Raw genomic sequence first — 21893 nt, 5'->3', positions numbered from 1 at the left:
GAGACTTCACTGTCTCCTGAGGGTCACGTGCTTAGAAGGCCCCTTTCCAATGTCATTCAAATATTTATTCAGTACCTGTGCACCTACTGTGTGCTGCCAACTCCTTACCATTCGTATGCCCACCCCCAACCCATCATGGCTTAATTACTCCATCGTAGCTTGAGAAAACAGAGCTCGGTCTGTCCTGGATCCTAAACAACAAAGCTTGAACAACTCTGCACCTCAGTTCCCTCTGACACCTTAACCAGTTTCTGGAACTCCCTAGGATCCTCAGACCTCTCTCTGAATTGTCTCCCTACCCTTCCTCCCAGACACAGGCATATGGGGACTAAAAACACCGGAGGTCACTGAGCTACCGATGACTTTGGCATGGGATCGTGGTGCTTCTATGGGTGGACCTTGATCTAGCACCGAAGAGGCTTTATGAGAAATATCTGGCACATTTTGAAATGGAAATTAAAAAAATATATATATGTATATATATTTCCCCCAACATTTTATGATGAAAAATTTCAAACATACGGAAAAGTTGAAAGAACTGTACAGTGAACACCCATATAAACCCACCACCTGGTTTCTGCAATTGTCAACATGCTGTTGCATCTATCCATCTATTCACCCATCAATCAGTTCAAAAGCAATTTGCAGACATCACTATATTTCGCCCCTAAACACTGTGCATGCAAATCATTAACTAGAGTTCAATATTTGTTTCTGATTTTCTTTCAGGTGAAATTGACATACAATGAAACTTATGTTTTAAGTGTATTATTCCAGGAAGTCTGATACCTCCGTGACCACTACCCCCATCGCCCGGTACAATTTACTATCAACCCCAGAAAGTTCATCACGCTCCTTCCTCGTCAGCGCCGCCTCCCCACTCCTCCCAGAGCCAACCACCGTTCTGGCTATTTTCACCCTACACTAGGTGGTATGGGAGGAATAGAGTTCTCCCAAAATTCATACGTTCCCAGGGCCACAGAATGTGACTGTATTTGAAGACAGTTTTCCTTAAAGAGGTAAGTAAGCTAAAATGAGGTCCTATGGGTGGGCCCTAATCCAGTATGACTGGTATCCTCATAAGGAGATTGGGACACAGATATGCACACACGGGAGGAAAGACCATGTGAAAACACAGGGAGAAGACAGCCTTCTACAAGCCCGCTGAGCCCTCAAGCCCAGACTTCTGGCCCCCAGAGCTGTGAGAAAGTAAGTTTCTATTGTTTAAGCCGCTTTGTGTCTGTGGTTGCTGTAGCAAACTAATAGGCCAGGTTTACCTTTTCCAGAATGTCATATAAATAAAATCGTACACTAGGTATTCTTTTTTTTTTTAAGATTTTATTTATTTATTTGACAGAGAGAGACACAGCGAGAGAGGGAACACAAGCAGGGGGAGAGGGAGAGGGAGAAGCAGGCTTCGTGCGGAGCAGGGAGCTTGATGTGGGGCTGGATCCCAGGACCCTGGGATCATGACCTGAGCCGAAGGCAGAGGCTTAACGGCTGAGCCACCCAGGCGCCCCGTACACTAGGTATTCTTTTGTGTCTGGCTGAATTTGCCCAGCATGAGGCCTTTGGGATTCATCTGTGTTGCTACATGCATTAGTATTGTGTTCCTTTTTCATAGCCAAGTAGTATTCCGTGATATAAATATCCCACAGTTTAGCCAACGCAATTTATTTTTTAACAGGAGAATTGTTTCAGCACATTTCCCTCTAATGTATGTCTTTTGTGTCATCCCAGCGACAGAGCAGACAGCCAGCCCTACTCAGCAGGCAGCTTCAGAACTATACTCGAACGTCTAATCATCCTAAAATGTACATAAGACACATTATACTTCCTGAAATGAGTTCTTAAACATCAGATTAAAGTAGTAGCACCTTATTTTTATCTCAGCGGATGCAGGCAAATCCATGATGTCAGAGGGATCTCATCCACGGCTTTGGTTACAAATAACATAGTGATTACACTGGCTTTGGTGTCAGGGGCTCTGGATCTGAGTCTCACTTGCTGTGTGATCTTGGGCAGGTCACTAAAACTCTCTGAGTCTCATTTTCTTCACCCAGGAAGTGAGGCTAACAATCCCTTCCCTAAGGATTGCTTGAAGACTGAATGAACTCCTGAGCTCAGCGTGTTCCCAGCAGCTGGAGAAAGTGAGGACTCAGGAAGCATTCGCTGCTATGATTTGTCCCACTCGGCAGCCATCAAACGCCAGAGCCTCTCTCGTGATAGGACAGCAAAAGTGGATTTCTAGGCCACAGAGAGTAGAGAATGAGCTTTCTGCCCTGCCTGGCATGATAGCAGAGACCAAGGAGCGGGGCGGCCGAGATCAAGTAGCCCGAAGCGATCCCAACAGAAGGGGTGTTGGGGTGGTTCATAAAACACTCTCTGAATTGAGGGATCCAAAGTCCTCCCAGGCTACACGAGTCCTGCACGTTTGACCATTTCTGTTCGTTATTTTGTTCCATCTGAATGGGGGGAAGTGCACTTTGTCACAATCACTTCTAAGAAAGGCTACATTTCAATCTCATAATCTAGGAACCCCTCCTTTATGATAGATACTAATTTAATACTTTTCCTCTAAGGAAGCTGAGGAAATGCCCAACCCGAATCACCACCACTCACTTTCTTTCAGAGTTCCTTCCTTCTGAAAGAAGTACTTTTCAACTTTGAAGTCCTCAGGAATTGTTTTTTGGCATAATTTATCCTCTCTGTCCCAAGCGGCTTTGAAATGTTCCTAATTTCTCTCAGATGATGATCTTTTTTGGATTTTAAAGACAAAGAAAGCATCTATAGTTTCACTTTGAAGCTTCGCAGAAAAAAATTCCTAGGACACTTACCATGTGGTGAAGAAATTTAAAACACAAGATAAGTTCAAATTCGGGAACAGGGCTATCCGTTGGACCCACTAACAGCCACAGGACAGGGAGGGCCATTTACGACGACGGGCCGTGGCCTCCCAGCCTCCGAACATTGTTCCTCCCAGCCACGGGTGTTCTAGAGAAGTCACCTCACCTCCTGCACACTTCATCTGCACCCCACTTCCAAAGCCCTGGGAAGTTCCTTCAGGAGGTACACTGTGTCGTGCCAAGAACATAACAGAGGCCATTTGAGGTCTTTCCTTTCCTTACACAACTTCATTATTACCAGAACCAAAAGATGTGCCCAACTCTCAGACTCCCTTCAGTGCCACTCAGTGCGCCGTACCTTCCAGATGCATTGTCATAGACGTGGTAGCACATTCAACTCAATCCCACTTTGCTGTCATTTTTTTTTTTTTTGCAGGTGTATTTTTACAACCCTGCACAAGACCATCAGTCCCAGTTGGCTCATCAAAATCCATGAGGCCCAAGAACCTCTTTTTTTTAAAGATTTATTTATTTATGTATTTATTTGAGAGAGAGAGAGAATGAGAGATAGAGAGCACGAGAGGGAAGAGGGTCAGGGGGAGAAGCAGACTCCCCGCTGAGCAGGGAGCCCGATGTGGGACTCGATCCCGGGACTCCAGGATCATGACCTGAGCCGAAGGCAGTCGCTTAACCAACTGAGCCACCCAGGCGCCCCAAGAACCTCTTTTTAATTAAACCTCCTGGAGGAGAGCTGCCCTCCCTGCTTCCCAACTCCAGGTGTGCTCCTACAGCAAGGCTCCATGCAGGGTGGGCAGGGCCCTAGACTGAGGGCGCTGGTTGCCTCCAGCCAGACAGGAGGCGCCGGCAGCAGAGAGCGTCTTGGGTGAGACTCAGATCTGCCTGGTTCCAGGGGAGAGAGCTTGGTGCAGGGAGCCGCCGGAGAGCTGGGGCCAGCAGCCGTGGGTGGTCTGGGAGGACGTGCAGAATCCTTCCCTGTCCCTTCTGAGGCACCTGCAGGCACAGCCAGCCTGTCCATTGGACCTGAGGCCCGGGGCGGTTAGAGCTGCAAGAATGCTTAGGGACAGACTTCCCTCTCAGCACAGCTTTGGCTGCGACCCCTAAGTTTCGGTACGTTGTGTTTTTGTTTTCGTTTGTCTCAGGATGTTCTTCAAATTCCCTTCTGATTTCCTGTTTGACCCAGTGGTTGTTCATGAGCGTACTAGCTCGTCTCCACATATTTGTGAATTTTCTCATTTCCTTACTGTTACTGATTTCTAGCTCCATTCCACTGTGCTTGGAAAAGATACTTGGAATGATTTCAGATGGATGGATAAAGAAAACGTGGTATATGTATATGCAATGGAGTATCACTCAGCCACGAGAAAGGAGGAAATCCTGCCATTTGCAACAACATGGACAACATCGGAGAGCATTGTGCTAAGGGAAATAAGCCGTAATACAATACGACTTCATGTATACGTGGAATCTAAAAAAAGTTGAACTCCTCAAAGCCCAGAGTAGAGCAGCACTTGCCAGGGGCTGGGGGGGCAGGGGGCGAGGCTGGCCACGGGGTACAAAGTTTCGGTTATACAGCACGGATGAGCCCTGCAGACCTGCCGTACAGCACGGTGGCCCTCGTTAACAATACTATATTGTATACTTGACATTGGCTGAGAGGGTCGATCCTGAGTGTTCTCACACAAAAAACCCACAAACAGCTGTGAAGAGAGGGATGTGTTCATCAGCCTGATTGCGGCGATCACCCCGTCACGACCAGAACATCACCTCGTGCACTTAAATTTGTACCATTCTTATCTGTCAATTATTCCTCAATAAGGCTGAGGAACGTGGAACTTAATAAGATGTATATGGACATTCTGGAGGGAAAAAAGGGCAAAGAGAAGAGATGAAGCACCGGAGGGAACTAGCAGTCAGGAGAAAGCCCGCAAATCGGTCAGAGCCTCGGGAGGAGACAGACCACAGACTCACACAATGGAACAAAGAAAACAATAAGGGCATTAAAAAAAAAAAAATTAGATGCAAAAGAAAATCCTTTCCTGAACAGGGAAGCACGATTTTAAATTTAACATGAACTAGAGGAGAGGATGGGGAGCTGGGAGCAGGTGAAAGAGATCACGTAAAACCCGAGGCAAAAATGGAAGAAGACAGAACTCGTGTGGAAGAAAACCAGAGCCTAGGAGGGCAGAGACCCAGGGGACATGATATGTGAAGCCTAAAAAGCCTACAAGGGGAGAGAAAACCCAGGAAACCGAGGAGAAGCAATAACTTTAAAACAAGAAAGAAAATTTGCCGTGGTTCAAAGGAAGACTCTGGTTTGCAAGGGCTCGTTGTGTTCCAGGCAGGAGTGATGGAAAAAAAGCAGACATCTAGGCACGGCCTGGGAAGAGTCCTGAATTCCATGATTAAAGGGAAAACTCTTACAAGCTTCTCGAGGGAGGGAATGCATTACATGGGAGGAAAAGAGAATCAAACGGAAACCACACATCTCCTTGGCAAAGCGAGAAAAGAGAAAAGCAGCCTATGCTGGCCAAGGTGCCCTTCGCCTCATGGGGACACAAAAGATGCCCGGCTCCAGGGAGGTTCCCTGGACAGGGGGAAACACCAGAGAAAGGAACCTAATTGGGCAATAATCAAATCCGACTGCAGACAAGGGAAATGAAGAAGAGGAAGCCGTCACCCAATAGTGAGCCGAGAGCCTACCAATTCATGTGTAGTTAGCTCCAAATGGGTAAGGAGAGATGAGATGGAGTTTGAGTTATAAACACCAAATAAGCTTTAAAAAAATTTTTTTTTAAAAAGAGAGATGTAATAACACCGACTGATAGCTTGCAGCTAAAAGTGCTATTAAATAGAACTTCTTGAAATTCCAGAAAAGCCAGAAAAAGGGAAGGTCAGCACGAGTGGAGGTCGACCTAGAGTGGAGCTTCCAAAATGGGAAGGGAAAAGAAGAATGACCAGCATCTATTGTCACTTGTTCCAATCATTTCTTTTTTTTAATTAAAAAAATCTTTTATTACGGAAACTTCTAAACACACGCTACAAGAGAGGGAACAACACAAGGAATCTCTGTGGACCCAAAGCTAAGGTTCATTACTCATTTTTTTCCCCCAAAAAAGCCAGGAAAACCTTGATTGTCTCAAAACTCTGTGACCTTTCAGTTTTTATTTTTCCTAGCAATTTACTTAGAATTCGCACACTTTTGTAGAGCTCAGCACTCGTCCTTACTGATGAAAAGGCTTCTTCTCCCTGAGTTCTTCCAATCTCTGGCAAGCCCTGAATGATGCCTCCACAAAAAGACTGACGAAGCATGCTCTCTTCCTGGTAAACTTTTCAGCTTTCCCACCGCTCATTTTTTTTTTTTTTTATGGTCAACAAACTGGCAAAAGTCACAAAATGCAAAATCTCTCTCATTACCAAGACTGAAAAATCCTATCATTTGCACAGAACTTGTGTTTTTTGATGCGTTACATCGGCCAGCATTCACTCAGGAAGCGGCACCTGGCTCAGAATGGTAGCACGCCCTCCCGCACTCGGACTTGGGTGCCAGGTGTTAGTGATTCTGGAAAAGCACATACCATCACTTAATCAGCTGGGCAGCCTCAAGATTCCTGGGGAGTGGGGGTGGGGGGAATGACAACAGGCTGTATTTAAATAATCACAACTAAGAAAGAACCCACAGTCAACTTGGGCCAAGACCTTGGAAACTGAAGAGTAGGAGATGTTTGCCAGTACGGTGAGAAGGAAGCCGGGCAGGTGGGCAGGCTGGTGACACGGGCCAGGTGGGAAGGGCACAGGGAAACGCCAGTCGGGTTCTTCCCAAATATTTATGTTTGCCTCCGTTGTTTCTTTTCTTTCTCATTGAAAATGGGTGATTTTTTTTTTTTTTAACGTTGCCGCAAGACAAAGAGGAGAGCCATGCTTTATAATATACGTAACCAGGTGAGGTAATTTTGGAAGGCCCTGTCATGCTTCTGCTGATCCTAAATTTCTTTTCGTGCAGGAACCTGGGTCCAGGAGCACCCAGTCCCTGCTCCGCGCGGTCCTCCCCTCCCTCCCCCGATCTGCCCTTACAGCCCTGGATAAGCCCCGTGAGCCATGGTTTTGCCCCCACCTTCCGACTAGGGTGTCTCTGCCACAGACACTGTGGTCGAGCCTCGGCATTTCTCCTTGGACTCCTCTAAGTACCCTTCCAACTCCACCCCACCTCTCCACCTCACCTGCCATGTGGCACCAGAGGCCCAGACCAGCAGGTGGGAGCCCTTTCTGCTTCCTGCCACCCCCCCGCCCCCGCCCCCTGCCACACCTGCAGGTGCTCAGCTTCCGGGACCTTCCGGGCCATCCCCCTCCTCCCACCCCTCCTCCCTTGGGCCTAGGTTCCAGACCCCCAGCCCTCCTTGGAACTCACTCCTTCATCTGCCTTTGTTTCCTCACCGCCCTCCCCACCACCATCACCGCCCCCTGCTCCCCCCCCACCCCGTTTCAGGCCAGCTTGGTTGGCTCCAGTAAAGGGTGTCCTGCCTTCTCTCTGGGTCAGGAAAGCCAAGGCCTCCCCTAAGGCTTCCCTGAGTCTCCTGGAGACTTCCTCTCCCTTGTCTTGGCTGGTCTCTCTCTCCCCCTCCCCCACCCTCTGCCCCCTCCGCCTGCCCCCCTCCACCCAGCCCTGCTGCTCTTCTGAGCACATCTTTCTGCTCTCCTTCACTGCCTCTTCTTCCTTAGTTCTCGCCTTAATGTCCCCAGCTTCCTTTCTACACCACACAAACTCCTTGGGATACCTCTTCGTTCCCATGGCCTTGGCTTTGGCCAATGAATTAACTTCTCTCTAAATTCAGGTAAACCAGACAGGGCAGGTTTTGAAACTCCCATTTGTTTTCGGCACAAAAACTTCTTTTTTGGTCTTTATTGCCCCCCTGGGTTAAGAGTCATTCGGTCCATTCTGGGGAGCGTGACCCCCGTCCAGGGCAGAATGTAGACATCTCCCACCTCTTCCTGGGAGTGCCACGTGCCGGGCCCTGGGATGTCTAAAGTCCGAGCTCTCAAGGTGAGGAAAAGGACTTTTTCCCTTGCTGCCAACTTGAGTCCCAGATACAGTAGGCCCTACTGAGGCTCTTCCTAATTATGGGAAAAGGAGGAGGAGGTTTGGGGGAGGAGAGGGGGAGGGCCCCTGGGCAGGGAGCCTGGAGAGACCAGGGAGAGAGGAGGAAGGATGAGGACCTGCCCGGACCCGCCGCTGAAAGGGGGGTTGGTGGGGGAGCAGCTGTCTGGGAGGTGCCCAGTGGGGCGGCAAGGGCAGCAGGGGCACTCGGGGCCTCCGCCAGCTACCCAGACACCCCGGGCCTCTGGGAGGAAAGAGGCGACAGGTACCACGAGTCGGCCCCTTCCCTGTGGCTCTGGTAGGAACCCTTAGACCCCCGTGGAGTGGTACGTGTGGGGCAGACCTCCTGACCTTGCCCTCGAGGGCCCACCGAGCACGTCCCAGCTCCCCAAGCGGAGAAGGGGCTGTGGACAAATGGGACACCCCAAATACATGCATATCATGGACAATCCGTCTCCTCCGGGGTATCTGCAGGCACCTCCAATTCAGCATGGCTTCCCTCCAAACTTGTGCCTCCCGTCTTTCCTTGTCTCTGCACAAAGGACCACCCCACACTGGAAACCTAGAGGCATCCTGTAGCCCCTCGAAAGCCACCAGGGTTTCCCCGTTCTCCTAATGTTTCTGGACACTTTCCACTCACTTCCGTCTTCGCCTCCATGGCATCAGCCCCTGCCAGCCCCCAGGCACCAGCGCAGCCTCCTAACCAGAACTAAGGCCCCTTTCCTTGGCCCCCACCCTCCCCATCATCCACCCAGGCACTCCACGAGGTAGCTGAAGGGACCATGGGGCCCTTGGCCAGACAGAGACACAGGAGGAGGAAGCGTGAGGGAAAGAGGAGCTGGGATTGCAGATGCATTCAGTGGACGGTGATCGGCACTGGGATGGCACAGCGGGGGTGGAGGTTGCCCTCCTCCCAGCACAGCCCTGGGGGGCGGGTGAGGGAAGGAGGGATGAAGTCACACCATGGGAGCCTCCTGCCTGCCCTTTCCCAAAGGAACTGAGGCCAACGCCAGTGTAGCCAGGAATGTGGGAGTCCCTGGCTGCAGAGGCTCAGCTGGGGAAGACCCCATGGGTCCCCTTGTGGGTGGCAAGAGCAAGTGGGTGGGCTGCTCTGGGGAATCAGAGTAGTCAGGCTATGGCAGGGAGCCCTCTGAATAGATGCCAGATATATGGCCTTACACCAAGTGTGAGATGGGCGGGGAGACAGGCGTGGGACCCTGCCGGGGTGTGAGTCCACACTGTGACCTTGGCCCTGACCCATCTTTCTAGCCAGCCCATGAAAGCCTGGCAGCCCTTCTTCCAAATGCATGCCCTCTCTCCTCACCAGCCATCTCTTGCCTTGTTTCCTGCACCAGCCCAGTGTATCCTCCTCGTGGCTCTAGAGTGACTAAAACCTACAGTTCACCATTCAGCAAACAGAGACAGGAGGCGTCCCCCACATCAGCGACTGTCTGTCGGAAGGGGGGCTCTACTCAGAGACAGTGACAGGGCCGTGTAGGAACTGGCGGGTGAGTAGACTCACGGAGCCTGAAGTCTAAGCATCTCTGTGCACACCTCCCCAGTCAGCCTACACACTGGCCTTCCCCACCCCACAAATACCCCTCAGTCTCCTTGCCCCCCTCCCCTCCCCAGGCCCCTTTCCTGACCCCCTCCTGGGACTTCTACCAACTTGCAGCCACCTCTGTGTTCCCACCCCAACCCCCCACCCCCCGGTCTTGGGTGCCTTGAGCACAGCCTGGGACCCACCTGCCCGTGCTTCTAGCACCGAGCGGTAACCTGCAAATGTCCCAGAGATTTAAGGAATTAAGGCACAGCAGGTCTGAGATAAGGACATTGTCTGGGTGGAGGTCAGGTTCTGCCTATCCAAGCATGAGTTTGCCATGGCAACGACCTGCCTCCCCACCCCTGGCCCCCGCCCGGGTGCAGGGTGACCCCCTTCCCCGGGCCCATCGCATGCCTGCCTCCTCTGTTACCAGCTCGTAATCCTGTGTGGTTTTTACTCCTGTGCTTATGAATAGAAGAGCCAGAGGACAGCAGGGTGAGCCCTTTCCAGGGCCCTATGGGCCCCCGACCCTTGCAGGGAGCAGCTCCCAGCCTCCCCTGGAATCCCCCGGCTGTGCCACCACTCATGTTAGCACCTGCCGGCACGGAGGCCTCCCCGTCAAGGCTCTGCCTGACTGGCTGCCTTGGAGCAGGCACAGGGGATGCAGACCCCTGTCCTGGACAGCTCGTGAAGCCCCCTCCCCCACACTTGCCCACACACGGTCATCCCTGCCCCAGGCCTGATGTCTGGTCTCCCCTCTGCCTGGGACCTTCTAAACCCTTCCCACACACATGGCTCCCAAATCAGCCATCAGGGCGGGTCAGCTTTCTGTCCTGAAAGCTTCTGGAATCCACCCCTGCCATCCGCCTCGGATCCTTGTCAGCCTTGTGGCTAACGGTTGCAGCCACGGCCTCCCTGGCACCCGGCCTCCAGGGCCCGCTCTGTGGAGCAGCAGCAGCTAGGGGACATTTTTCAAGACTATTCGTTGTGTGTTGTTACCTTGGTGTTAAGTCCAGAGCCTTCACTGGAGTATCCAAGGCTCCTCTTGTCTGGCCCCTGCTAACCTTTCGTGGGGCCTGCACCCCACCCCTGATCCAGAGCTCGTGGTATTCCCCAAGCACACCAGGCCGTCTCCTGCCTCGATGCCCCATGCAGACCATGCCTACCACTTGGGATGCTTTCTCCCCACAGGTGAGCTACAGTGTTGCTTGATTGGGGAACCATCTCTGACCCTTTCTCCCCACCCCAGACACATCTCCCTGGGCCTCAAGACCCCATGCCTACTGAGGCTCCTGGACCATAACAGTATCACGTGCATCATTCTTCTCTGTTTGTGGGTCTGTCTCCTGTCTTGAGTCAGGTTCCCGAGCAGCAGAGCTGGAGACAGGGATTCAGGACCATGCAATTTACTAGGGAGGGCTCTCAGGGGACACACATGGGGTGGGGGTGGGGGGGCAGAGGAAAGAGGAGGGGACGAGCAAGGCAAGAATGTGATCTCAGGGGGCATCTGGATGTGGCCTGAGCCAGGGGGCTCTGGAACCTGACTGTGCTGCAGAGCTGTCCCCCTGAGGTGAGGAGACCAGGCTTTTGTGTCCTTGTATAGCCCATCATTGGCTCTGAGTGGGGAGGGTGTGTAACTTTCCTGGGAGCTGGCTGTCCTCAGCCAGGGGCAATTTGCAGGAGGGGTGGTCATGAGCATTTGCAGTTGTCACTCCCACAGGGGGAAGATGATGGATGCACAGGCTGGGTAAAGGAGGTCTGGCAGGGTATCAACAGCATCTGCCATACCCCCTGGTCAAGTGGGACCTCTGACAGATATAAACTATGTGGGCTCTTGGCCCATCCTGCACTGCCCTACCCTAAGCTCACAGCTGCCCTGCTGACCCTGGAGGCAGTCCTGCCCATGGCAGTCTCAATTTCAGTGAGTAGAAAGAAGTCCAGACACCCACCCTCTACCCAGGGAGGGACTCTGAGTCCTACCCCCTCACTAAGGGTCCCATAGATGCCTGACCTTGCAGATGGGAGCTTTAACCAATGTTCCCATTTAGTCCTCAGAGTTACCATTTTACAGATGGGAAGACAGAGGCTCAAAGGGGTAAAGTGACTCCACGAAGGTCAAGCAACTCGTGAGCGGAGGAGCTGGGATTGAAACCCAGATCTGAGTGACTCCCTGCCTGGTTTCTTCCCCCAATGTGTGAACTGCCTTGGAGCTAAGCCCTTCCTGCCCACCATAAGAGACTGGCACATCCAGGGCCATCTCTGCCCCACAACAGGGCTCAGCTAAAGTCACGGTCCCTGGGGGCTGCATCTGGTATTTGCAATAGTTGGGAGGCCCATGCATGTGTTTTGCATATAATTTGCATAACGATCGCATCTGGTTTGCATGTGTCCGCATTGAGGCCCCATTAGTACAATTTTTAAGTTGCTTCTAAGCAACTCTCACTCAGTAGAAGTGCATCCGGGCTTTGTAGAGTCCAATTTCCATGATCTCTGGCGTCTCTCCCAGTCCCTCACCTGGAGGACCCACATCTACCCACCCCCCGGGGGCCTGGAGAAGCTCTGCTTCTGCCTTGCTGGAAGGGGTCACTCCAAACCCCTGCCCGAGAAACACGTATGGGCTTGACAGTAACTGTTTTTGATGGTGTGGGTGTAATCAAAACACCAACTGGGCTTTGAGCATGCTGGTGTTTATGTTGGGGAGAGAGTGAGCCCCAGGGAAAGATCCTTGCTACACAGAACTTCCGAAGGTGGCCCCTTGTAGGGAGGCTGTGCACACTCAGAAGAAAGGAGATGGGGTGGGGTGGTGGGCAGGGACAAAGGACTGATGGAGTCAGGAGCCCGTATCCTAGGGTTGGTGGCCCCACCAGTTGCCTGCGGGGTGAGGCATGCCTCTCCCAGTCGCAGGAGGCTCATCTGTGGTGAGAAGGGCTTGTGCCAGAAAATGGGTCATTCCAGTGCTTTCTATTCCTGTCTCTTTTAGGGGAACTACATTCCATAAAGCGTGGTGAGGCTCTCAATGATCTCATGTGGTGGGCCTGGATACAGTAGGGAGAACATCCTGCGTGGGGTAGAAGGAGCCTGGAGAGGGGAGAGGAAACTTCGTGGCCTCAGAGAAATGCACGGAGGTGCGGAAGGGTTGTTCCAGGTGGGCGGAATGCCAAGCACCTGAGTCCCGTGGGGCCTTACCACCAGGAAAGCCCGCATCTCTGCCGCTGCCAGCGACCCACTCTCCCATCTTCTGTACCCCCAGACACCAGTTCTCCCCCTCTGCCCTAGAAAGCTCACAGAGTAAGGAGGGAGGCTACAGTGTCTGGCGGAGGTCCCCACTCCCGTTCACCCACTGGGCCACAGTGGGGGGGGTCCCTAAATGCAAGGCTACACTCATCCCTGTCCAGGGTTATCTTGCCTACCTGATGGCATCCTCTGTCATTCCTGAAGATCGAGGTGGCTCATCTGTCACCAAGGGCCAGTGAAGACTGGGAAAGTATGTTTCTGTCTGTGTGTGTATGGAAGTGGGGGGTGTGTGTGAGAGAGAGACAGACAGACGGAATGTGTCTGCATATGGGCATGCACGTCCCTGTGAATAGAAATTGGGATCCTGTGTGTGGCCCCTCAGCCCGCCTCCATCCAGGTGTAGAGAGACTCCAGGCTGAGTTGGGGTGGGGGCGGGGGAGGCTGGGGACCGGACTGCCTCCCGCCGCTGTCTCCGCCTTCCCTAGGTTTCCTGTCTGGCAGATGCAAAGTGGCCTCATCATCTGTGGGGGAGACCCCAGCCTCTGGCGGGACTGGATCCCGCCAAGACCCTGAGCATCTCCTCTGCCGTTGTCCTCCCCTCAACCCGCCTCCCCCAGGATGCGGCCCCAGGGCTGGTTCCCGAAACTGTTCCAGTTAAAGAGGGTTTTTGATGTCAGCCACCTGGGAAGGGGGGAAGTGGGGACCAACTGTCCTTTTAGCCCCCTGTTATGTGGACTTTTCCAAGTTCAGACGGGGTCCAGCCTCCTCCCTCTGAGTCGTGGGCCCCACATCTGGGCTGGGTAGGGAGTGAGAGGCAGGGCTGGGGCCCCTTGGCAAAGGACCACAGCTTCTGTAGTGTCGGGGTGGGGGGCGTGCAGGGGGGCGGGTTCTTGCAGAACTTCCCGGGCAGTGCTGCCAGGCAGTCAGAACCCAGCCCCGGGGTGAGGAGCCCAGCTCAGTTCCTGTCCCACCAGATGTCTCTCACTTTCTAAGCAGTGGTTACGAGGTCAAGAGCATGTTATGGATACCATGTATCCTGCCCCCAGCAGACGGACTTCTCTGTTAAAGGCCGGAGAATATAAAAGCACATTCAGTGAATTTGTGGCAGAGGACGAAAGCCTGTCTTCGACATCCTTTACAGGCATCAGAAACCCATTGGTGTTAGCTCAAGTGAGGTGGGTCATTGGAAGCAGACAGGGGAAGCCAATTACCAAAAGGCTCCTCCCACACCTCTCCCAGAGCACCATAGCCCCTAGACGCGGCCCTACTCTCCTCTGGCAAACTCCCTTGTTTAGCCTTCCCATCGGTCCCACATAACTATGGCTACAGCACGCCAGGGTCTGTCCCTTCACCAGCCCTCAGGGACCCTGTTGTGGACTGAATAGTATTCCCCCCAAATTCACGTCTGCCTTGAATCTTACAATGTGACTGACCTTCCTTGGAGAAAGGGTCTTTGCAGATGTAATGAGTTAAGATGAGGTCAGACTGGCTTAGATTGGGCCCTAAATTCAATGACCGGTGTCCTTATAAGAAGAGGAGAGGACACAGAGACAAAGGCCCCGTAGAGACCCCTGTAGACACACAAGTCAGAGGGCCACGTGAAGACAAAGCAGACAGTGCGATGAGGCAGCTCCTAGCCAAGGGGCGCCTGTGGCCACTGGAAGACACAAAGGATTCTTCCTGAGAGCCTGGAGGGAACGTGGCCCTGCTGACCCCTTGATTTCAGACTTCTAGACTCCAGGATTGTGGGAGAGTAAATTTCTGTTGTTTCAAGCACCAAGTTTGTGATCATTTGTTACAGCAGCCCTAGGAAACAAATACACCAGGAAATCCCCCACCTGGAAGATGGGTCCCCTCCGCGTGTGTCCCAAAGCCTAAACAAGGCAACAACCAGCCCGCTGGGCTCAGGGGTCTGCTTCCCCCACCAGGGACCCATGAACCACTATGGCTGGGAATGGGCAGGTGGCACAGATGTGAGTCTCCGAGCTGTGCCCCATTTACACCCTTCCATCCTTCACTTTACCCAGAGGGTGTGGGTTCACATCTTGGGTTGGAGGAAGGTCTCTCCAGGTACGCGCCTCCCAGTTCTGTGGATTCCACACTCCAGTCAGCTACTTGGGTAAAGACCGAGCGGGGCGGTCACCTGTGCCCACCAGACAAAGCCACGAAGAAACGCCACCCTGCGGATGAAAGAATCGGGATTCAAGAAGCTCTTTGCAGGTTAGAAAGTCAACAAGATGACCTTGAATGAGAACGGCTGTAAAGGCCAACTCTCAGGCTCGGAGAGTCAGTCTCAGAAGGGAAATAGGCTGAAGCCCGCCTTAGCAGCATTCCTTGTGAGAAAGACCTGAAGGCTGTCGTTGCCCCCGGGGGCTAAGAATGAGCCAGGGCAGTGGCCCAGCCAGCCCAGAGCTTTAGTTGCACAGAGAGAAGCAGAGCCTCTGCTGCTTGGCTGGAGAGGTGCTGGGTGTCTTGGGGCTCCGGGCAGCCCACACCTGAGAGAGGCAGAGAAAACACGGACCTTAGCAGGGAGCCAGAGGGACGGCCTGGCCACACTGGGCAGCAGAGCGTTAGTTGAAGATGCCGCGGAGGGGTCAGCAGTTAGTTACCAGTTGTCCCGGTCACCTCCAGACAGTGACGGTGTGAGGAGGCACATCTAGCCAACAGGGACCTTCTGGGGCCTATTCCAAAGCGGTGGCTGCGGAGGTGTTGCCGCTGCGCCCCCAAACAGGGTCATCTCAGCTGCAGAGCCTGGGCCTCGGTCTCCCCGCACGCCAGGGCTCCTACGAGCCGTGTGCCCCGCGGGTGGGCCGTTCCCCGGGAGCGCCGCGTCGCGGCCCGCTCCAGGCGTCTGGCTCCGCTTCGCCGCCGCGCACGCGGGCGGTCGTGGTGAATGGGTGTGTTTGGGGGCCTCCCAGGGCGCGACGGCCTGCGCCCCTGCCACCCCGGGGCTGCTCCCTCCTTCACCTCTCGCTTGCAGGCGGCCCCTCGGGCGTCGGCTCGGAGCTGGGGCGGGGGGCTGGCGGCCGAGAGGGGGCCGGCAGAGGCGAGCGACGCGGCCCCAAGTTTATGCTAATCCGCGCAGAGCCCGCCTCCCGCCTCCCCTCCGCGGCCCCAGCGGCGAGCAGCGCGGGCCACTCGGCGGGACGCAGCCGCTGCGAAGCGCCAGGCGGCCGGGCCAGCGAGCTCCGGGGGCCGCGAGCGGCGGCGGGACCCCGGCGGGAGGGCGAGCGGCGGGGCGGCGCGGCGGGCGGACGCCGGGCGGGGGCCCCGCGCGGGGCCAGGTGGAGAGAGCCGCGGGCCGCGATGGGCCGCCGCCTGCCGGTGTGGCTGTGCGCCGTCGCGGCGCTGCTCTCGGGGGCGCAGGCCAAGGGCACCCCGCTCGTCGCGCGGCCAGCGCCTCCCGGTGCCCCCCGCTACAACCTCTACACGACGGGATGGCGCCCGCGGCTGCGCCCGGGGCCGCACAAGTAAGCGCGGGCCGCGCCCGGGCGGGAAGCCGGGAGGGATGGGGCCCGGGCGGCGCTCCCACCTGCCCCGACCGCGCGCGGGAGACCGGGGGGACGCGCCGGGCACCCGAGGCCGAGTCCCGGCCCGGGCGGGCGCCCCACGCTCCGGGAGGCTGCGGGGCTGGCGAAGAAAAATAAGCCGAGGGGGCCTGGCGTGGCGGCTGGGACCTGGCAGTGCCCGCGGAAACCTTTCCAGCGAAGTAACATTTTCCAGCTGCGCTGTGTGCAAACTCCCGGCGCAGCGGACCAGGTGGAGGGAGAGGAGGGAGGGCCGTCGGCGCGAGGCACACGCGGGCCTCTCCCATGCATGTCCCCCGCGCGGCCCCCCCTTTTCTCCCCTGCCCCGCCAGGTAGGAGATGGAGCCCAGCGCCCTGCAGCCCGCCCCCTCCCGCGGTCCGCCTGACCCCAGCCACCGCTGGGGAATCCCAGCGGGTTTGGGCCACAGAACTGGTGGGGGCCACTGGGTCCTGGGCCCGCGTTGTGGCTCCAGAGCCCAATAGCATGCCACAGGTGGCTGGCTTATGCCAGGCAGCCACCTCCCCAGACCACTTCCTGTGGTCTGTGAGGGTGGCTCTTGCCTCGCGGAGGCCTCAGCTTCTGGTCTTCAGTAGCCAGTGGTTTGGGAATTGGCCCCAGTCAGGTGAGTTAGGGGCTCTACCTGGGGTGCTGGCTGAATTGTACTGTAGGAGAGTGCTCCGCCCATAGCTGACATTCAGCAGGCTTGCCACATCAAAGCAAGCTTCCTGGAGAAGGCAGTACAAGAAGTGATCAGAGAGTGAGAAACCAGGAGCCAAGGGTTGGGGGGGTGGGGTGGGGGCCTGGAAACAAGGCGGCATGCATTTCCCAAGGAGTCAGGGGAGGAAGGATGGGAGGTGTGGTCTCCCAGGAACAAGGAGAAGGGACAGAAGAGAGATGGGGATCTGGTGCCCTGGGGAGGCCCACAGATGGGGAAGGCAGGTATAGGCTCCTCCCAAGGCCAAATATTCCAAGGATGCCGTCCCTTCTCCCTTGCAGGGCCCTCTGCGCCTACGTGGTGCACAGGAATGTGACCTGTGTCCTACAGGAGGGAGCAGACAGCTACGTGAAGGCCGAGTACCGACAGTGTGGATGGGGGCCTAAGTGCCCTGGGACGGTCACGTGAGTGCACCCCTGTCCCACCCACTCAGGACTGCTGGGCACAAGCCCCAGGCCTGCTTCTCTCCCAGGGCAACAGCCAGCACCACAAGGGGATGGAACTCCTTGGACTCCAAAGAGCCTATTACCCCAGCTCGCAGGCAGGCTGGCTGGAGAAGGCCAGGGAGGAGACATGGCAGGTTCAGTTTAGGGCCCACGGAGGGGCCAAGGGAGGGTTCCCTGAAGACACACAGAAGGAGGCAAGGAAGAAGCAGCAGAGGCAAAGAGGGTTGAAAGTGAACAGAGAGGGCAGAGGGTCACACTGACAACAGTGGACGCCAAAGGGGTCCTGGGAAGACCCAGGGAGGGCTGCGGTGACTGTGGAGAAGGCAGGCCAATGCCGGGGCTTAGGTCGGACAGACGGGGCTGTAGAGGGTATATGGGATGGTGCACAAGTGTGATGCACAGGTCTGTACTTGGAGAGGTTCAAACGCATGTCTGAAAACAATCCCATTTGTTCTAGTGTATCAGTGGGTGAACAGGTACATGGCTGAGCAGGGGAGGGAGTGGGCCTGGCCAGGCCTGCCCTGCACCGCTGGGCCTTCCCTTCTGTGCTCAGATCAGAGGTGCCGTCCACCGGCCTGGGTGGCCAGAGCTGAGTTCCCAGAGTAGGCTAGGAAGGGGTAAAGAGAACTAAGAGGACCGATGGGAGCCAGGGGTGGCCCCAGCGCACTGAGAAGGGCTACCCACCCTGGTTCCTGGGCAGCACCCCCCCACACACCCAAAGGGAAGGGCTGAGGTTGTGTCAGGATTCTTCCAGGTACCGCCAAAGCCAGAGTGGAATTTCTGATGGCAGCATGAGCTAAAGGGGGTCCAAACTGGCCTTGGGGACACTGGGGCTAAATCCCCGCTAGTGTTCTCCCCAAGCAAACCGGATGGCATAGGGCTTCCCCTGCACCTGCTCCTTACCCCTTCTCTGACCCTCTGCAAGGCCTGCCTCCACCCCACCACTCTGTCACCTTATGCACAGAAAAAGGAAAAACTCTGCCGGCGAGCGGAGGGGGGCAGAGAATCCAGATCTTCCACTGGGAGACAGGAGCCTCAGTCCGCAAGTACAGGGCCCTGCCCTCTCCCCCTCTCTGGCCCAGGTACCGCACAGTGCTCAGACCCAGATACAAGGTCGGCTACAAGACAGTGACGGACCTCGCCTGGCGGTGCTGCCCTGGCCTCACTGGAGAAGGCTGTCCCGAGCACCTGACCGACCTCGGGGCCACCCCAGCCCAGCCAGAGCCTGAGCCCCAGATTCCCTCAGGGCAGCTAGGCCCAGGGCCCCGGCCCCCTTCTTCTAGCAGAGCGGCCCCCAGCCCCTATGGTGAGTCTGCCCATGGAGACCCTACCAGGTGATCAGGTTTCTTGGGGGCGGTGGAGAGGGGCCTGACGCAGGCGGGCTGAGCTCTGGCAGGGCTGGGGAGGGTGCATCTCACGCTGGGCTTGAGGCAAAGCTCGCAGACTCCTCCCGAAGCTGAGAGAGCTATATGCTCAGTGGGAACGTCAGCTTAGAACAGAAACTCTCCCGGGTAGCCTGGCAACAGGACAGGTGGAGGGAGGCAGGCCAGTGATGCCCCTAGGGTTCTCTCCTCCTCTTTCCCAGGAAGGAAAGGCCCAGGGCTGTTCGGTGAGCGGCTGGAACGCCTGGAGGGTGATGTCCAGAGCCTGGTACAAGCATATGGTACCCTCAGCGGCCTGGTGGCCAGCCATGAGGACCCCAACAGGATGACTGGCAGCCCAAGGGCTCCTGCCGCCCCTGTGGGCTTCGGGGTCATCTCCGAGGGGTTCATGAAGCCCGGAGACAGAGCTAGAGGGCCACTCACCCCTCCCCTTGACGAGATCTTGAGCAAGGTGACGGAGGTGAGCAACACGCTGCGGACCAAGGTGCAGCTGCTGGACGAGGTGCACGGGTTGGCCCTCGGCCACGAGGCTCACCTGCAGCGGCTGCGGGAGGTGCGTCCGTCTCCGCTCACCTCGCTGGCGCTGCTGGACGAGTACGTGGACCGACGGCTGCACCGGCTTTGGGGGAGCCTGCTGGATGGCTTCGAGCAGAAGCTGCAAGGCGTCCAGAGCACCTGCGACCTGCGGGTGCAGGAGGTGCGGCAGCAGTGTGAGGAGGGCCAGGCGGCCAGCCAGCGGCTGCACCAGAGCCTGGATGGCCGGGAGCTGGCCCTGCGCAGGGAGCTGGCCCTGCTCGGGACCAGGCTGCAGGGCCTGAGCATGGCTGGCGGGAGCAGCTGCTGCAGCCGGCTGCCCTTGATCAGCGCCCGCGTGGACAACCTCGAGAGGAACCTACAGGCAGTCACCGAGGCCCAGCGGGGCCATGGCCCCCTCACCAGGGATGAGCTCGAGCGGCTGTCTGCTGCCATGCTGGACGGGGGTGTGGACGGGCTGCTGGAGGGCCTGGAGACCCTCAACGGGACAGAGGGCGGAGCGAGGGGCTGCTGCCTGGGGATGGAGGAGGGTGGGTGGGAGGCCGGCAGCTTCAGGACCACGCTGGAAGAGCGAGTGCAGAGCCTAGAGGAGCGCCTGGTGACACTGGCGGGGGAGCTAAGCCACGACGGCGCCCCCCCAGGCAGGTCGGCCCGGCCCCTGGTGCAGACGGAGCTGGCAGTCTTGGAACAACGGCTGGTCTCCCTGGAGACCTCATGCACCCCCAGCACCACCTCAGCCGTCCTGGACAACCTGGCGGCAGAGGTGAAGGCCTGGCAGAGCCGGAGTGAGGCTCTCCTCCGCCAGGTGGCCAGCCACGCCGCCCTGCTCCAGCAGCTCAATGGCACTGTGGCCGGGGTCCAGGAGCAGCTGACAGAAGCGACGGGCAGCTCACTTCAAGGCGAGATCACCCTGCTCAAGGTCAACCTGAACTCCGTGAGCAAGTCACTCACGGGCCTCAGCGACTCCGTCAGCCAGTACTCCGATGCCTTCTTGGCTGCCAACTCATCCCTGGGCGAGCGCGAACGCAAGGTGGAGGCTGAGGTTCACGCCATCCAGGAACAGGTCAGCAGCCAGGGGTCTCGGCTTCAGGCTGGCCACAGGCAGGTCCTGGGCCTGAGGGGGGAGCTGGAGCGACTCAAGGCCGGTGTGGCCGATGTGGCCGGCGGGCTGAGCCGCTGCCAGGACACAGCCCAGGAACTGCAGCAAGTGGTGGGCCACTTCGACCGGAGGGTGGCTCAAGTGGAGGGTGCGTGTGGGAGGCTGGGCCGACTGGCTGCTGGCCTGGACCACTTGCCCACTGAGTCGCTCAGGCCCACAGAGGGCCTGTGGGGCTACGTGGACCAGCTGAATCGCACGCTGGCTCAACACGCACAGGACATCGCCCGCCTCCGGGATGACCTCCTGGACTGCCGGGCCCAGCTGGCCGAGCAGGCGCGGCCCCCGCCAGCCGACTAGGCGGGCCAGACGGGACCAAACCCCAGATCCCGCCAACACTGGGGATGCCACTCCAGAGCCCAGCCTCACCCAGCAGTGCCTCCCAGCCTCCCCGGGCCAACGGGGATGCCACTTCAGAGGCCACGGAAGGAATAGCCTTGGTCCAGCTCCATGGGACTGTCCCGACCACGAAAATCAACACTCAGTGCCGTATCAACTGGACAATTCAGGATCATGGTCAAGGCAAGGACATCATGCCTAAAGGCCAGGGCGGGCCTGAGTGACCTCACAATCCAGCGTGCACATTGCTCTTCTGCAGACACACCAGGGAGCAGCATCTGGATGAAGACGCACAGGTCCAGTCACCTGTCTACATCTCCCCTTGTCCTGGGGCAACAGCCCCCAGCCTGTGGAAGCTTCTGGTTCTCTTGTCTCCTTGACTTCCCTCCCTAGCCGTCAGGGCCCAGTTTCTGCGGGAAGGTGGTGGCCACGGGCACTGTCCTCCCACCTGGCAGCTTTGTGGATAGTTTCTGAACCAAGGACCAGAGGTTTCCAGCTCCCCCTGTCCTTTCGGACAGAGCAGAAACACAAAGACTCAGCTGAGAGTTTTTTTATTTCTTTCGACCCTCCCCTCAGGTGAGGGCTTACTTAGGCAGCTGTAGATTCCCTGAGAAAAGGACAGGGTCCAGACCTTCTGTTCAGAGACCCACCTCAATTTATCCTTTCCCTTCTCTTTCCCAAAGATGCTTCAGGGCCTCTGGTCCCCACACCCTCGTCTCCTTTCCATCTGGGGGGAAATCCTGCCCACCCACCCCCCAGGTTAGGGAATCTCTCCAGAGAGTAGATGTCATGGCCTAAGTGAGGTCAGACTCTGAACAGGAAGCCAGGGGAGAAAAAGGGCTCCAGGCCTAGTTTCCAGCATCCTAGCACAACCCCGGCCCCGGCTGGGTGTTTGCTAAGTGGTGAGAAACTCAGGTCCGACAACCTGAAAACACAGTGTTCATCTGGCCTGCAGAGTTCCCAGAGACCCTGATGCCCATCTCTGCTGAGGCTCCTGGCCTCAGTTTCCCCTCAGCAGCACAGGCCTTCCTGTGCTATGTTCCAGGTCTCTATAGCC

General features: G+C 56.6%; 1 protein-coding gene across 1 annotated transcript; it reads left to right on the top strand.

The window, feature by feature from the left end:
• The first annotated feature begins 16042 nt into the window (after positions 1-16042).
• On the top strand, positions 16043-20797 carry EMILIN3 (elastin microfibril interfacer 3). The gene is made up of 4 exons (XM_028121859.2): positions 16043-16206; positions 17261-17383; positions 18508-18731; positions 19011-20797. Exons 1-4 carry the CDS (start codon positions 16043-16045, stop codon positions 20795-20797), a joined length of 2298 nt encoding a protein of 765 aa, XP_027977660.1.
• The last annotated feature ends 1096 nt before the right edge of the window (positions 20798-21893 follow it).

This window comes from Eumetopias jubatus, unplaced genomic scaffold, assembly GCF_037043125.1.
Source record: "Eumetopias jubatus isolate StellerSeaLion01/CBP00866 unplaced genomic scaffold, mEumJub1_p1.0 scaffold_9, whole genome shotgun sequence".
Taxonomy (NCBI): Eukaryota; Metazoa; Chordata; class Mammalia; order Carnivora; family Otariidae; genus Eumetopias; species Eumetopias jubatus.
This window is presented reverse-complemented; position numbering and strand designations above follow the sequence as displayed.

Excerpts from the sequence above, each read along its gene's own strand:
- EMILIN3 (XM_028121859.2), top strand. The coding sequence starts at position 16,043 with ATGGGCCGCCGCCTGCCGGTGTGGCTGTGCGCCGTCGCGGCGCTGCTC. Across the intron at positions 16,207-17,260 it reads CTGCGCCCGGGGCCGCACAA|GGCCCTCTGCGCCTACGTGG; the intron begins GTAAGCGCGGGC and ends TCTCCCTTGCAG. Across the intron at positions 18,732-19,010 it reads AGCGGCCCCCAGCCCCTATG|GAAGGAAAGGCCCAGGGCTG; the intron begins GTGAGTCTGCCC and ends CCTCTTTCCCAG.